This window comes from Mus pahari, chromosome 17, assembly GCF_900095145.1.
Source record: "Mus pahari chromosome 17, PAHARI_EIJ_v1.1, whole genome shotgun sequence".
NCBI classification, from domain to species: domain Eukaryota; kingdom Metazoa; phylum Chordata; class Mammalia; order Rodentia; family Muridae; genus Mus; species Mus pahari.
The window spans coordinates 48,203,866-48,216,889 of record NC_034606.1 but is presented as its reverse complement, the minus strand read 5'-3'; the positions used below and the strand labels follow the sequence as shown (position 1 = coordinate 48,216,889).

The window sequence follows — 13,024 nt, the reverse complement described above, 5'->3', positions numbered from 1 at the left end:
CTGGAACTCACTCTTGTAGGTCAGGCTGGCCTTGAACTCAGAGAATCTAGGGGCTTGAGCCACCAGCATGTTTTTAAACCTTATTGTTTGTCAGGTTTCTGGCTTGTGTTACAGAGAATGGAACCCAGGGCCTTGAGCAAGAGGCTCAGGGCTACGCCCCTCTTCCTCATCACCAGGTTTTGTTTTTAATTTTTCTATTTCTCCCTTCTCTATACTGCCATTTAATTCTTAAAGTGGCATGACTTGTGTGTCGTTGTAAAGGTTCTGCTTGTGTGGTGGGGCCTCCCCTCCCCACCCGTTGCTGGCCCAGCCCTGCAGTGTGTTGTTTTGGAAACTTGAAGCCAGCTTCCGGTTTACTTATACAAAGCAGATGGGTTTTCATGAACCCAAAGCGCCTTTGTTTTGGTTGGTTGGTTTTTTTTTTTTTTGACTGTCCAGTGTCTTTTTAAAAAGGACCTGAAACCACACACTAGAGGACCCTCCTGTCCCCATTAAATGAACACTTGGCATTCCTGGAGTTCAGTACCCCTCCACCGCTGCCTCCCCATCCCCCACCTCCCACATCTCCGCCTGGTGCTGCCCCTCCCGGTCAGCAGTGGGACCTGCTTTGTGGCCCTGCCAAGATGCTTTGCAAGAGGTTGTCTTAGTAGTTAGTTAACACTACTTCCTCTGCCCCCCCCCCAAGGGTGGTGTCTGTCCTTGGCTCTTTGGCCCAGTCAGTAGAGCTGGACTCTGCTCCTAATAGGATGAGGCTATATTTGGCCCAGTCCAAAGGTTCTGGGAGGCAGGGTGGCCACAGTTTGCCCCAGGTGGTACCCAGTTGGGCTTCTGCAATTGTTTCCTCTGCTCAAATGTGAAGAGATGGGGGTTTCCCCTACCAGATGGCCTCCTTGTGCTAACTTCTTCCTGAGGGGCAAGGCCGTCTTCCTCAGACTGGGCTAAGGTGGGGAAGCATGCCTTGTGTCCCCAGCTGTCAGTGGACACCGGCTCGTGTGAGTATGGCCCTGCAGCTGCTGGCTCTTCCCACAGCCAGGCTGTGTGCCAGGAGTAGGGTCCAGAGTCGGCTCTGACACATTCAACAGAAGATTTTTCTACTCTGCTGTGGCAGCCTCAGGACTGTTTCTCAGGCTCTTAAGCAGCCCCTGGCCATCCTTGAAGGGGAAGTAGCCACCACAGTCCAGCTTTGACTTTATCCTGGTGCCCAGCCTATGGAGGACGGTGACCTGGCTATGGAGGACGGTGACCTGGCTTTGGGCTCTTGACTGCGGCCAACCCCAGGACCTCCCAGGCACTGGAAGTTGCTATGGTCCCTGGCCCTACACAGCCACAGCCACTCCCTTCTTGTGGGTTTTTGGCTGCAGTGACTTCTAGCATTTTCTCCTGCCAGGCTTGGCTCTTGTGGCTGTCTTGGCTCTGCTCCTTTTCCAGTCCTGTCATGAGTTGCTCCTGTCACCCTAGACTCCAGTTCCAGCAGAGGGTCGATGTGGATTCTCTGCGTTATCTGGCATCCTCCTTGGGGACCTTGTGTTCACTCTGAGCAGCCTGCTACATGGCCCTCTCTGGGCCAACAAGAGCAGAGGCCCACTGAACATGCACCTGATCTCCCTCCCCTGCCCCATTTGTGTGTGCTGGTGACATCAATGTCACTATGAGGTGGGGGGCTCTGTGGTCCAGCAGCTCTGCCTCTCTGCAGGTTATCAGTCACGACACCCGGCGCTTCCGATTCGCCCTCCCTTCCCCCCAGCACATCCTGGGTCTTCCTATTGGTGAGTCTGCCCAGCCCCTCTCCTCCCTGGAGTCCAGAGTGGGAGGAGGGGAGCAGTACCTGGCCTTGCAGAATGGGCCTGTGTCCTGGATAGTGGCCCTGGCACGGGTGTAGAGACACATGCCGAGGTGCACTGGGAGTCCCTCATGATGTGGGAGGGAACAGTGGGAGCCAAGGCTAGACCAGACTTTGAAGGTGAGCCAGGTGTAGACCCTGGGAAGATAAGCTCCTGGGGGGATAGTGTCTGACCTCAAATGACCGTTCCCTGTCTTATAGGCCAACACATCTACCTCTCGACCAGGATCGACGGCAACTTGGTCATTCGGCCCTACACCCCTGTGTCGAGCGATGATGACAAGGGTTTTGTGGACTTGGTGGTCAAGGTGGGGTCTCTGTGGCGTGGCTGCAGGGGGTGGTGTTGGGGGGTGTGTGTGTATGTGAGAACCTGCTTCCAACTCGGGTGACAGAGAAAGGGAGACCTGGAGTTGAGTGGGTGTGAACCAGGTCATAAGGGAGGAGAGAAGCCTTCCAGGAGGGCTTGAGAACAGAGGGTCAGAAGTGCAGAGCAGGGCCTTGGGGGGGATGGGGATGGGGCAGAAACGTCCGCAGGGCCAGACAGGGCCTTGTATGCCCCAGTTGGCCTGAGGAAAAGGAAATGGCCACAGACTGAATGTCTATTCCGGTTGGAATTACTGGTCAGGAACAGAAGAGTAAAGAGGTGGGGAGTCTGGGGGCGGGGGGAGCCATAGATGATAGGGCTTCTGAGCGGAGTCTCCATTAGCTCCTGCTGGCCCGGGATAAAGAGGTGAAGACCTGCACTGGAACCTGTGCCGGCCTTCTGCCCACCTCCCTTTCCCTATCCGCCAGAGGTCTATGCCCTTAGGGAAATGGCCCAGCCCTGACTGGGGACACTGCTGCTCCTCTGTCCCCATATTCTTAGGCCATGTCCCCGTAGGCCTCCCCTCTCCCAAGACAGTGATCCCACAGGCCCGGAAGGAAGATGGAGGTTTGTGCGACTGCTGCCGCCTGCACCAGGAGGGCAGGGCTGAGCTGAGCCCCCCTGTTCAGGCAGATGTGGATGCAGAATCTTGGCCTCTCGGCAGCACCACCACGACCCGAGGGCTAGTAGCCCTGTGTGGCAGGTGGAAGCTTTGCTTTTTTGAGGTGTGGGATGGGAGGCTTAAGTTTGGGTGAACAGGGCCTTAGGGGAGGTGCTGGCTTCCTGTGAGGCTGGGTGGGGACTGAGACGCACCCACCTGGCTTACAGGTTTACTTCAAGGACACCCATCCCAAGTTTCCAGCTGGAGGGAAAATGTCTCAGTACCTGGAAAACATGAATATTGGCGACACCATTGAATTCCGAGGTCCCAATGGGCTACTGATCTACCAGGGCAAAGGTAACTGGAGCAGGTGCCCCTGGGGACTGGGCAGGACTCTGGGAACTGGAAAGCTGGGGGTGCTGTGTCCAGGGTGGGCGCTAGAGGGTGACAGGTGGTATTCTTCCCTACCTTGGTTGTTGGCTGTTTAGAGGATAAGTGGCCAGCGTGCGGGCTGTCCCTGACTGTGCTTGGGGACCAGGGTCATTTGCAGTCCACCTTGCTTTGCTTACTCAGTGTCCCCAAACCAGCCAGCCAACGCCTGAGTGGGAACCCTCCAGTCTGCCCACCTGCGCTGCCTCTTTTCTGTAAGAGGACTAATTCGAGCAGGTTCCTCTCTTCACTCCAGCCGATTAGGGCTGTCTGTGCGGGACTTTCCCTGCCCAGGACCCCACAGGGCTCAGCTGCTCCTTCCTCCTCTTCCCAGGGAAGTTTGCCATCCGTGCAGACAAGAAGTCCAACCCCGTTGTCAGGATGGTGAAGTCTGTAGGCATGATTGCAGGAGGAACAGGTAAGGGTTGGAACCCTGACAGAGCCGTGGTGGGTGTGGGTGGGAGGAGGCCTTTGGTAGGAGGCCAGGCCTGGGTATCCCACACGTCTCCTGCAGGCACTCACTCAGGGTATGTGGGTCCTCTTTCACAGGCATCACCCCAATGCTGCAGGTGATCCGAGCCGTCATGAAGGACCCAAACGACCACACTGTGTGCTATCTGCTCTTTGCCAACCAGGTCGGTGGACAGTCCCCAGAATGTGCAGGCTTGTGGCTTAGCCAGGCCCTGGGCAAGAGTCTGAATGGCTCCACAGAGATGCCAAGATGTGTGGAATGAGAGGCAGCGCAGACATTCTGGCAGCATCGGGTGTGGGTGGCTGCAGCAGAGGGAGCACGGAGCCTCTCCCTGTTCCTCCTCTCCCTCCACCCTTGGTGCTCCACACTTGGGGCAGCCTTCATCTCCCGCAGATTGGGGACTTTGGTACACTGGCCTGGGCAGAGGCAGAAGTGAGGCGCCCAGGACGCAAGCCCCCACAGTGCCCTGAGCACGGCTGAAGCCTGGCTTTTGTGAGCTGCTGTGAGGCCTGGGATGAGTGACTTGGCCCTTCTTCTCTGCAGTCCTCATGGGGAGAACAGGCTGGGGAAGTGCGGCTGTCTTGGGAGCCTTCCCCAGTCGTATATGTTCAGTCCTATGTGTTAGGTTCAAATATGCAGTAATGTGATGTCTGTGAGGAGACCAAGCCGAGTCCCATGTGTCCTGCAGTGTATGCAGTGTAGAGGCCAAACCCTGGAACTTTGTGCTTCTCAGATATGATTCAGGTCTTATACCCAAGGTCTGTATGGCAGAGAGCGGGGGAAGGGAGGGAGAGAGAGAGAGAGAAAGAGAGAGAGAGGCTTTAAAAAAAAGGCTCATTTATTTTATGTATATGAGTACACTGTCTCTGTCTTCAGACACACCAGAAGAGGGCATCAGATCCCATGACAGATGGTTGTCAGCCACCATGTAGTTGCTGGGAATTGAACTCAGGACCTCTGGAAGAGCAGTCAGTGCTCTTACCCTCTGAGCCATCTCTCCAGCCCTGAGGGGGGAGTTTAAGCTGGCAGTAAACTTACTATAGTGGAGGCTGGTCCTGAACTCAAGATCGTCCTGCCTCAGCCTCTGAATGCTGGGCTCATAGCCTGTGTGTCACCATGCCGGTCACGGGTCTGTTTATAGGAGCCTGCTGGCCGGCGGCTCTAAGGAACTCTATAGGCTTGGTGGCTGGAGCGAGCCACTGTGTCACTAGGATTCCAATGAGTGTCAGCATCTGCCTCTAAGCTGCTGAGTGTGGCCCACTGGGGGGTGATGACCCTGGGGTCTGTCCCTGATGAAGTCCCCAAGGGCAGTCCCTGAGTCACCTGTCATTGACTGGGTGGCCTGTTTCCTTGCAGTCCGAGAAAGATATCCTGTTGCGGCCTGAGCTGGAGGAACTGAGGAACGAACATTCAGCTCGCTTCAAGCTCTGGTACACAGTGGACAAAGCCCCTGATGGTGAGCATGGGGAACCCTGGTGGAGTGGAAGACAGCCCTCAGCCCTCAGCCCTTCACCAGGCCCATTCAGTTCTCATGGCTTGCTCATGGCTGTGGAAAAATCAAACCTTAGAGGGGAAGTGCCCACAGCTAGGAGCAGCAGAACTGGGGAGTGGGGACCCCAGACCTGGCTTCCCAGTCTCCCACGCTGCCCTGGCTGGCAGAGAAGTCCTCTTATCTCCTTGGGCCTGGCTCACCTTAGGGCAGGTCTTGGAGCAGTGCTACGGGGTTGGGTAGCTGCTTCTGTGTGGTTGGTAACCTATAACAGCCTTTGTATATGTGTTTTCTGGTCACTCTGGGGGAGGGGCTGGGCTGTTCTGGTTGCCCTGACTCTGCCATGCACCTGCATAAGCTGTAGGCTAAGTTCACAGTGCTGTGGAGGAGCCGTGTTGGAAGGAGGGAATGAGGCCCCCAAACTCCTGTGAGAGTGTTCTCTGGGGACTGAGCTGTCCTTCGTTTTCCTGCTTTGTATAAAAATCAGGGGCTAGAGAGATCACCCGAGTGTTGGGGCTCAGTCGGTAGAATGCTCGCTCTGCCCGAGTGCGGCCCCCGTCTGACTTACAGCACAGCCACACGGGACGTGGTGGTGTATGCTCGCAGTCTCAGCGGTCGGGGAAGTGGGAGCAAGAGGATCAGAAGTTAAGGTCATTCATTCTCAACCACATAGCACGTTCAAGGCTAGCCTGGTCATTCATTCTCAACCACATAGTACGTTCCAGGCTAGCCTGGGCTACATGAGACCCTATCCTCTTAAAACAACAAAACCCAACACTGTGTCCTCTTCACTATAAAGAAAACAGCCCCGCCCCTTCCCTGCATACTCTGAGACTGTTTCTAGTCACCCCAGGCAGAAAGGGCAAAGATAGACTGTTTCTATTAACCCCATATAGAGAGGCCAAAAGATAGACTGTATTTATCTTGGGTAAAGAGCACAGAGATAAACTGTTTGTATCTACCTTGGGTAGAGAGGGCAAAGATAGAACAGAGGAATTATTCCATCCAAGTCCACCTTGGTGCCCAAGGAGTTTATTGGGGTTTCGGAGGAGCATGGCTGAGGAGGGTCTCTTACTGGAACCTGGTGACTCAAAAGTAGCCACATCATCTAGAAGCCCACCCCAGCCTGGGCCCACTCATGACTGTGCACCTTGTAGGCAGCTCCACTGAAGAGTCCACTCTCCCCACACACTTCACTGCTCTTGTAACCCCAGGGAGACCCTGGAGAGTCCCAGATTTCTGGAGCTTTCTGAGCCTTGGCCTCCCTTCTCCCCCTGGCAGGCAGGAAGGAGTTTCAGTGGGAAGGAGCAGCTATTCGACATGGCCAAGCCATGTGTGTGTGAGTCAGCAGGGCACTGGGTGTGGTGTCTGAAGAGCTGCTTTTCATCTAGGAAAGAAAGGAGTGGGAAGTGGGCTTGCCAGGGAGCAGCTAGCTGGAGAATGACTGCCCTCTTGCAGGGTCAGGGCCAGTGCTGCCCCTTTGTGGTGGTCTGTGGAAATGCAGATTGCCGCCCAGGGCTGGTTTCCCAGGGCTAGGGCAAGGGCTGGGTAGTCGCCTGGCCAGTCCCTCTATTCAGTATCACCATGGCCCACACGGAAGGAGCAACAGGCCCTTAAGATTCAGACACAAAAGCCGGGTGTGGTGGCGCACGCCTTTAATCCCAGCACTCAGGAGGCAGAGACAGGCGGCTTTCTGAGTTCGAGGCCAGCCTGGTCTACAGAGTGAGTTCCAGGACAGCCAGGGCTATACAGAGAAACCCTGTCTCGAAAAACCAAAAAAAAAAAAAAAAGATCCAGACACAAGGCCCACACATACAGCGAATGCTAGGTTTTCCAGGGTCACTTTTGGGACCTGAATAACGAAACACCATCCAAAAAGGCCCTGTGAGCCTGGCCTGTGTACCTGTATGCACTGTCAGAATGCTTATGCCTAGGCCGTGGCTGCACCACGCCTTGCTCCAGAGGAATCCTAGGAAGCTTGCAGTGACTCATGAGCTGAGTCAGAGGGGTGCAAATGGAATTTAGGAATGGAAGAAAAACAAGGGCTGGCCTGAAGTGGAGTCAGGCTCACACAAAACCATGGCTGTGATGCCTGTCTGATACATCACGTGGGCCTTGTGTGTCACTCTGACATTCCTGGCAGCCAGGGTACAAAGGGAAATATGTCCCGTTACTTAGCTCATGGTGTCCATGAGCTGGAGGACATTATTGATCAAACACAGAGGATTCTTCCAGTCCTGGGGTCTCTTGGGACGGTATTAGTTCCTCCTGTACCTGGGAACCCATAGAGGACACATCAGATAGGCAGCACCTCCCCGTCAGCCAACACCTTTTCAAGAAATTATTAACATTATTACTCTGTGTGTGTGTGTATGTGTGTGTGTTGGGAACTGCATTCCACAGCACATGTGTGAGGGGTAGAGGACAAGTTTGTGCAGTTGAATTTGGGTCAATAGACATGGCTTATAACAGCAAGTGCCTTTACCCACTGAGCTGTCTCCTTGGCCTTGTGCCTTTTTTTACCTCGAGCTTCTGTATTGTTTCTGTTGGTGTTTAGGGCTTCAAGGATGCTCTGGGTTGCAAAGGGCAGACACAAGGCAGAGATGATCCTGAGTGAGAGGGACTGGAAGGATTGAGGGCCTGTGCCAGGCCTGGTGGAGCCCTGGGCCTAGGGAGCAGCCTCAGTGGCAGGTGTCAGTGGCCTAGTGGCCCTCTGCTCTGCTCCTGCCTCTTCCTGTCTACCTCTGAACCCAAGCTAGAGGAGGGGCCCACTGGGCACAGTTCAGGGGCTGGCCTGGACCAGGTGCCCTCAGTTGGACTGGGAGGTGGCAGGATTGTTTCTCGGAGTAGCCAGAACCAGTCAGCCAGTCCTTAAAAGTCAACATTGGACCAGAACCCTCCCTAGCCTCTGTGGGCTGCCTTCTCCATGATACAGTGCCTGTTATGAGGAATAAGAAATGCTGTGCTCCCAGGCCCAAGCGGGAGACAGAGGGTGGCTGGACCTGGACGGGGCAGCTGTTGCCTCGGCCCACGCCAAGAGTTTGAGTCTGTCCCGACGTCACTGGGGTCAGATCCTGGACTGTCCTTACATGCGGCTACTTCCAGGGGAGGGACCTACAGCTGTCCTTGAGCTCACTTCCCTTGTCTCTCTCAAGTGCTGGGATCACACTCATGAGCCTGTAGTCTTGCCTGGCTTGCTCACTGCTCGCCAAGTAACAATTTCACTACTGAGTGACAGTTTCACACAGGGACCAGGGTGCAGCTGCGAGCAAGACCTATTGGCGGACTGTGTGGTGGCAGAAGAATCAGGCAGTGAGCTGTAGCTGGGGCTCAAATGTCACTCTGACCAGCCTGGGCTGGGTACCTCCTTAGGGAGACTAGCTGGTATGAGCTTGAACAAATCTGGGTCCACTGAGCCTTGGTTTCTATACAGTGAAACCCGAATGCCACCCCGTGGGCTGAGGGGACAATTGTTCAGCATGCATGGGCTGAGCTCCATTCCTAGCTCTACAACACTGAATAATCCTATGGTAGTTGTAGGGGGCCTATGGGGCAGGTTTTCAAACTGTAAGGTGGGTGAGGAAAGCCACGAAGGCCCAGAAAGGCTGTCAGGAGGTAGTGGGTTTAGGGACCACAGCAGGATGGGTTTACTGAAAGGGAAGTAGAACATCTGGGAGAGGACAGGACAGACAGGAGGACTGTGGGTCAGGTGGGCAGTGGGTCAGGTGGGCACCAGGTCAGTGGGTCAGGTGGGCAGTGGGTCAGGTGTGCAGGGGGTCAGGTGGGCAGCGGGTCAGGTGGGCAGGGGTCAAGTGGGCAGCGGGTCAGGTGGGCAGGGGTCAGGTGGGCAGTGGGTCAGGTGGGCAGCGGATCAGGTGGGCAGGGGTCAGGTGGGCAGTGGGTCAGGTGGGCAGTGGGTCANGTGGGTCAGGTGGGCAGTGGGTCAGGTGGGCAGGGGTCAGGTGGGCAGGGGTCAGGTGGGCAGGGGTCAGGTTGGCAGCAGGTCTCACTTTGACTCACCTGGTTTCTTGTCTACAGCCTGGGACTATAGCCAGGGCTTCGTGAATGAGGAGATGATCAGGGACCACCTTCCACCTCCTGGGGAGGAGCCGCTGATACTGATGTGTGGACCCCCACCGATGATCCAGTTTGCCTGTTTGCCAAACCTGGAGCGTGTGGGCCACCCCAAGGAGCGATGCTTCACCTTCTGATGGCTGCTGGATGCTGGCCACTCCCGTGCCTGCTGCTCACGCACCCACCACAACCACCTGTCCACCCCTTCCTTCCCCACCACTGTCGCTCACCCTGTCATATGCCCACATCCATGCTGGGGCCTGGGTTCAGCCTGGCCTGCCCAGCCCTGGTCATCCAGCTGTACTGGCCCCTGAGGGGCCCCTTTGGGAGCAGGCCTGTGTATCAGGTGGCTTCTGTTGACCACTCTCTGAATAGGCTTCTGTCTGGTACTAACTGGCCATTACCAGAGATGTCCCGTGACCACCCCCTTACACACACACAGAGAAAGAGAGAGAGAGAGAGGGGGGGGGGAGAGAGAGAGAGAGAGAGAGAGAGAGAGAGGAAAGAGAGAGAGAGGAGAGAGAGGAGAGAGAGGAGAGAGGGAGCGAGAGCGAGAGCTGTCAGTACCATGTCCACCCATTGCCATGAACCACAGTCTATAGAAAGGAAGGGAAAGTTAAACAGTTACCTACAGTCCTAGGAACCATGCCTGCTACCTAACCACCTTCCTGCCTTAGGCCATAGCCTGGCCTGTGCCCCTAAACACTACATTAGACAGTGGCACCCAGAGGTTCTCTTAGGAGGGTGTCCGGCAGTGACAGGCCAGCCCCCACTTGCCGGCCAGGGGTCCCTTGGGGCAGCATGTGGACCCTTTCAAAACCACACATACTGCCCCCGACTCCATGCAGTCTTGAGTACCCTAAGTTGTCAGCCCAAAAGAGTTTGGTAGACCTTGGGGTCCCTGGCTTATTTCTCCATCCCAAACCTCCCTCCTGTCTGGTCCCCAGCCTGGGGAGGTTCTGAGCAGTGCCTCTTGTCTTGGAGACAGACCTGGTGCCTGGCGCTGCCTTCAGCAGGCAGCAGGCAGCCTCCTCCACACTGGCTTTTTTAGTCATTTATGGGCAAAAAGAGTTAAAGTAAAACTTTGCAAATCCTGACCCTTCTAGCGTCTCTCTGGGGATCGTGTGTGTGTGTGTGTGTGTGTGTGTGTGTGTGTGTGTGTGTGTGTGTGTGTGATGGGCATGTATTTTGTTTCAGATATGCATTTGCATTGCCCGTTCAGAGTTTGGGCAGTGGAGAAAGTAGACAGGGAGCCCAGCTTCATTCTGTCTGTCACCGTCCTGATGATGGCCATTCCTGAATTGGGACAGCCCTGTGGAAGGTGGAGTGTGGGAGGCTGGTTCATGCTCTTCCCAGGTCACTCGCCAGTGCTTCCCTGGGATGCCTCTGCTGTCGCCCTCCCTTCCCTGACCCTTGACTCTTGGTTTTGCTGGGAAAGATGCTAAACTGATTACATTTGTAAGATGGTCACTTAAAGACAGATCAGGTGGAAGTGCGGTCTGTCCTTAAAACTGGGCGGCAGGGCTGGCGTGGTGGCTCATGCCTTTAATCCCAGCACTTGGGAGGCAGAGGCAGGCGAATTTCTGAGTTCGAGGACAGCCTGGTCTACAGAGTGAGTTCCAGGACAGCCAGTGCTGCACAGAGAAACCCTGTCTCAAAAAAACAAACAAAACAAAAAACAAACAAAAAACAAACAAACAAACAAACAAAAAAACTGGGCGGCAGGAAAGCCACCCATCTAAGGGTCTCTATTGCTTCTATGAAACACCATGACCCAAAAAAGCAAGTTGGGGAGAAAAGAGTTTGTTTAGCTTACACTTTCCATAATGTTCACTGTTCATTATTGAAGGAAGCGGGACAGGAACTCAAACAGGGCAGAATCCTGGAGGCAGGAGCTGATGCACAGGCCATGAATGGGTGCTGCTTGCTGGCTTCCATGGCTTGCTCAGTCTACCTTCTTATAGAACCCAGGATCACCAGCCCAGCGATGGTACCACCCCCAATGGACTGGGCCCTACGCAACTGATCACTAGTTGAGAAAATGCCTTACAGCTGGATCTCACAGCAGCATTTCCTCAGCTGAGACTCCTTCCTCTCTGATGAGTCTTAGCTTGTGTTGAGTTGACACAGAACCAGCCAGCATGCCACCTCTGCTGAGATAGTTGGGATGTGAAGACCTTGTCCTGCTGGGGCAGATGTCCAGGTGGTGAATGTGAGTTGTGAGCTCTATGGTTGGAAGAAACTGCTTCTAAAAACTGGGAAAGCTGGTGACTGGAGAAGCTGGGGGGCTGACTAGGGAGTGATTTCCTTATAGTCCCATGTACTGGAGGAAAACAGATATTTTAACAACTTCACTGTCAGGAGTCAGGATCTTATAGGCAAGACCCCTCTGGCCTGTTCCTGTACTCTGCATAGCTCAACTGGCCCCAGCATCGAGGTTAAACCTTTGCCCACCCTGGGCTTCTCTTCCTTGTGTGCACGTAGAGGTAGAGGGGAGTGTGTGTGTGTGTGTGTGTGTGTGTGTGTGCTCTCTACTTAAAGAGGACAAGTCTAGACCCACTCACAGCTCTACCACCAGGACCAGGATGCTTCTCCGGTATCAGATGCTGAACCCTAAGGCTTTCCTGGATCCTGCCAAGCCTTCCATTGAACCCTGATGCTTTTGTTGTTGTTTTAATGGCTGACCAGGTAGTGGACCTGTAGTTCAGCCCCTGGCAGCAGGGATGGGGGTCGTAGTAGAGTCTATGTCCTAAGAATGGGCGCAGTCCAGGTTGATCAAAGTTCCAACTTTGCCAAGGCTTAAGTCATAGGGCATTTCAAACTAGCAGCCTGGGATTCCTGAGCCAAGCTTGTGAATATTCTTGTGGGAAACTGGTTCTTGTCTCTTAGTAAGGCCTTCCGTTCATAACATGTACATTTTCAAGGGGACATGAGAAACTGACCAAAGAACATCATGTTTTTATTTTTGAAAAAAAAAAAATCTGTTTATGAGTGTTTTGCCTGTATACATACACATATGTATATATATATATATATATATATATATATATATATATATATATATATATATATATACACACACACACATGCAATACCCTGGGGGAGGTCAAGAAGGTGGCATTGAATCTCCTGGCACTGGAGTTACATGTGAACTTCCATTTGGGTACTGAGAACCAAACCCAGGTCCTTCGCAGTATCAGCAAGTGCTCTTAGCCGCTCAGCGGGCCAGCTTCTAGAAACCACCCAACCACCTTCATCTGCCTTATTTACACATTCGGAAGACAAACGGAAAGGTGACTAGTCTGGGGGTTCCTCAGCTCTCTCACCAACATCTCTTACCCGCATCAGAAACTGAGCACGACCTTACAACGTGGGCATGACCAAGTGAAAAGGAGCCCTTAGAAGCAGGAGGAAAGAGTAGGACAGAGGCTGGAGAGATGGTGTGCGCTCACATGCACACACAAACACACACAACAAGTAGTGTAAAGGTAGGTATGCATATATGAACCCACAGCTACAACCTGGTGGGTCAGGGCGGTTGAGAGCAACTGTCCAGGGTAGGTCTTAAGTTTTCTATTATTTATCGTATTAGGGGTCGGGCAGATCGCGTTACCTAGGCATCCCGCAAAGTAGGCGGGTCGCCTCAGATAGCAACCTATACCCGCTCAAAAATTCTTCTCACATAAGCAGTGAGGACTCGGGCGTCACCCCGAATCGTTATTTTCCTTACTCATAAGTTTAAGGCATGAGGAGCT

The 13,024-nt window shown here is 54.1% G+C and overlaps 1 protein-coding gene and 1 non-coding gene across 5 annotated transcripts in view; one reads left to right on the top strand and one right to left on the bottom strand.

Annotated features, from left to right (window-relative positions):
- Positions 1 to 10,366, top strand: part of LOC110334722 (NADH-cytochrome b5 reductase 3) — an 18,507-nt gene extending 8,141 nt beyond the window's left edge. For all 4 annotated transcript variants that reach the window (XM_021216583.2, XM_029548230.1, XM_029548229.1 and 1 more), the window contains 7 exons: positions 1,694 to 1,766; positions 2,042 to 2,148; positions 3,033 to 3,162; positions 3,569 to 3,652; positions 3,784 to 3,869; positions 5,063 to 5,162; positions 9,234 to 10,366. In XM_021216583.2, the coding sequence (XP_021072242.1) occupies positions 1,694 to 1,766; positions 2,042 to 2,148; positions 3,033 to 3,162; positions 3,569 to 3,652; positions 3,784 to 3,869; positions 5,063 to 5,162; positions 9,234 to 9,406 (753 nt within the window). In that variant the 3' untranslated portion in view covers positions 9,407 to 10,366. The remainder of the gene's footprint in view (positions 1 to 1,693; positions 1,767 to 2,041; positions 2,149 to 3,032; positions 3,163 to 3,568; positions 3,653 to 3,783; positions 3,870 to 5,062; positions 5,163 to 9,233) is intronic.
- A 2,499-nt stretch (positions 10,367 to 12,865) lies between these two features.
- On the bottom strand, positions 12,866 to 13,016 carry LOC115062463. Its single transcript, XR_003842418.1, has one exon. It is a non-coding gene; the product is annotated as a U12 minor spliceosomal RNA (small nuclear RNA).
- Between the last annotated feature and the right edge of the window lie 8 nt (positions 13,017 to 13,024).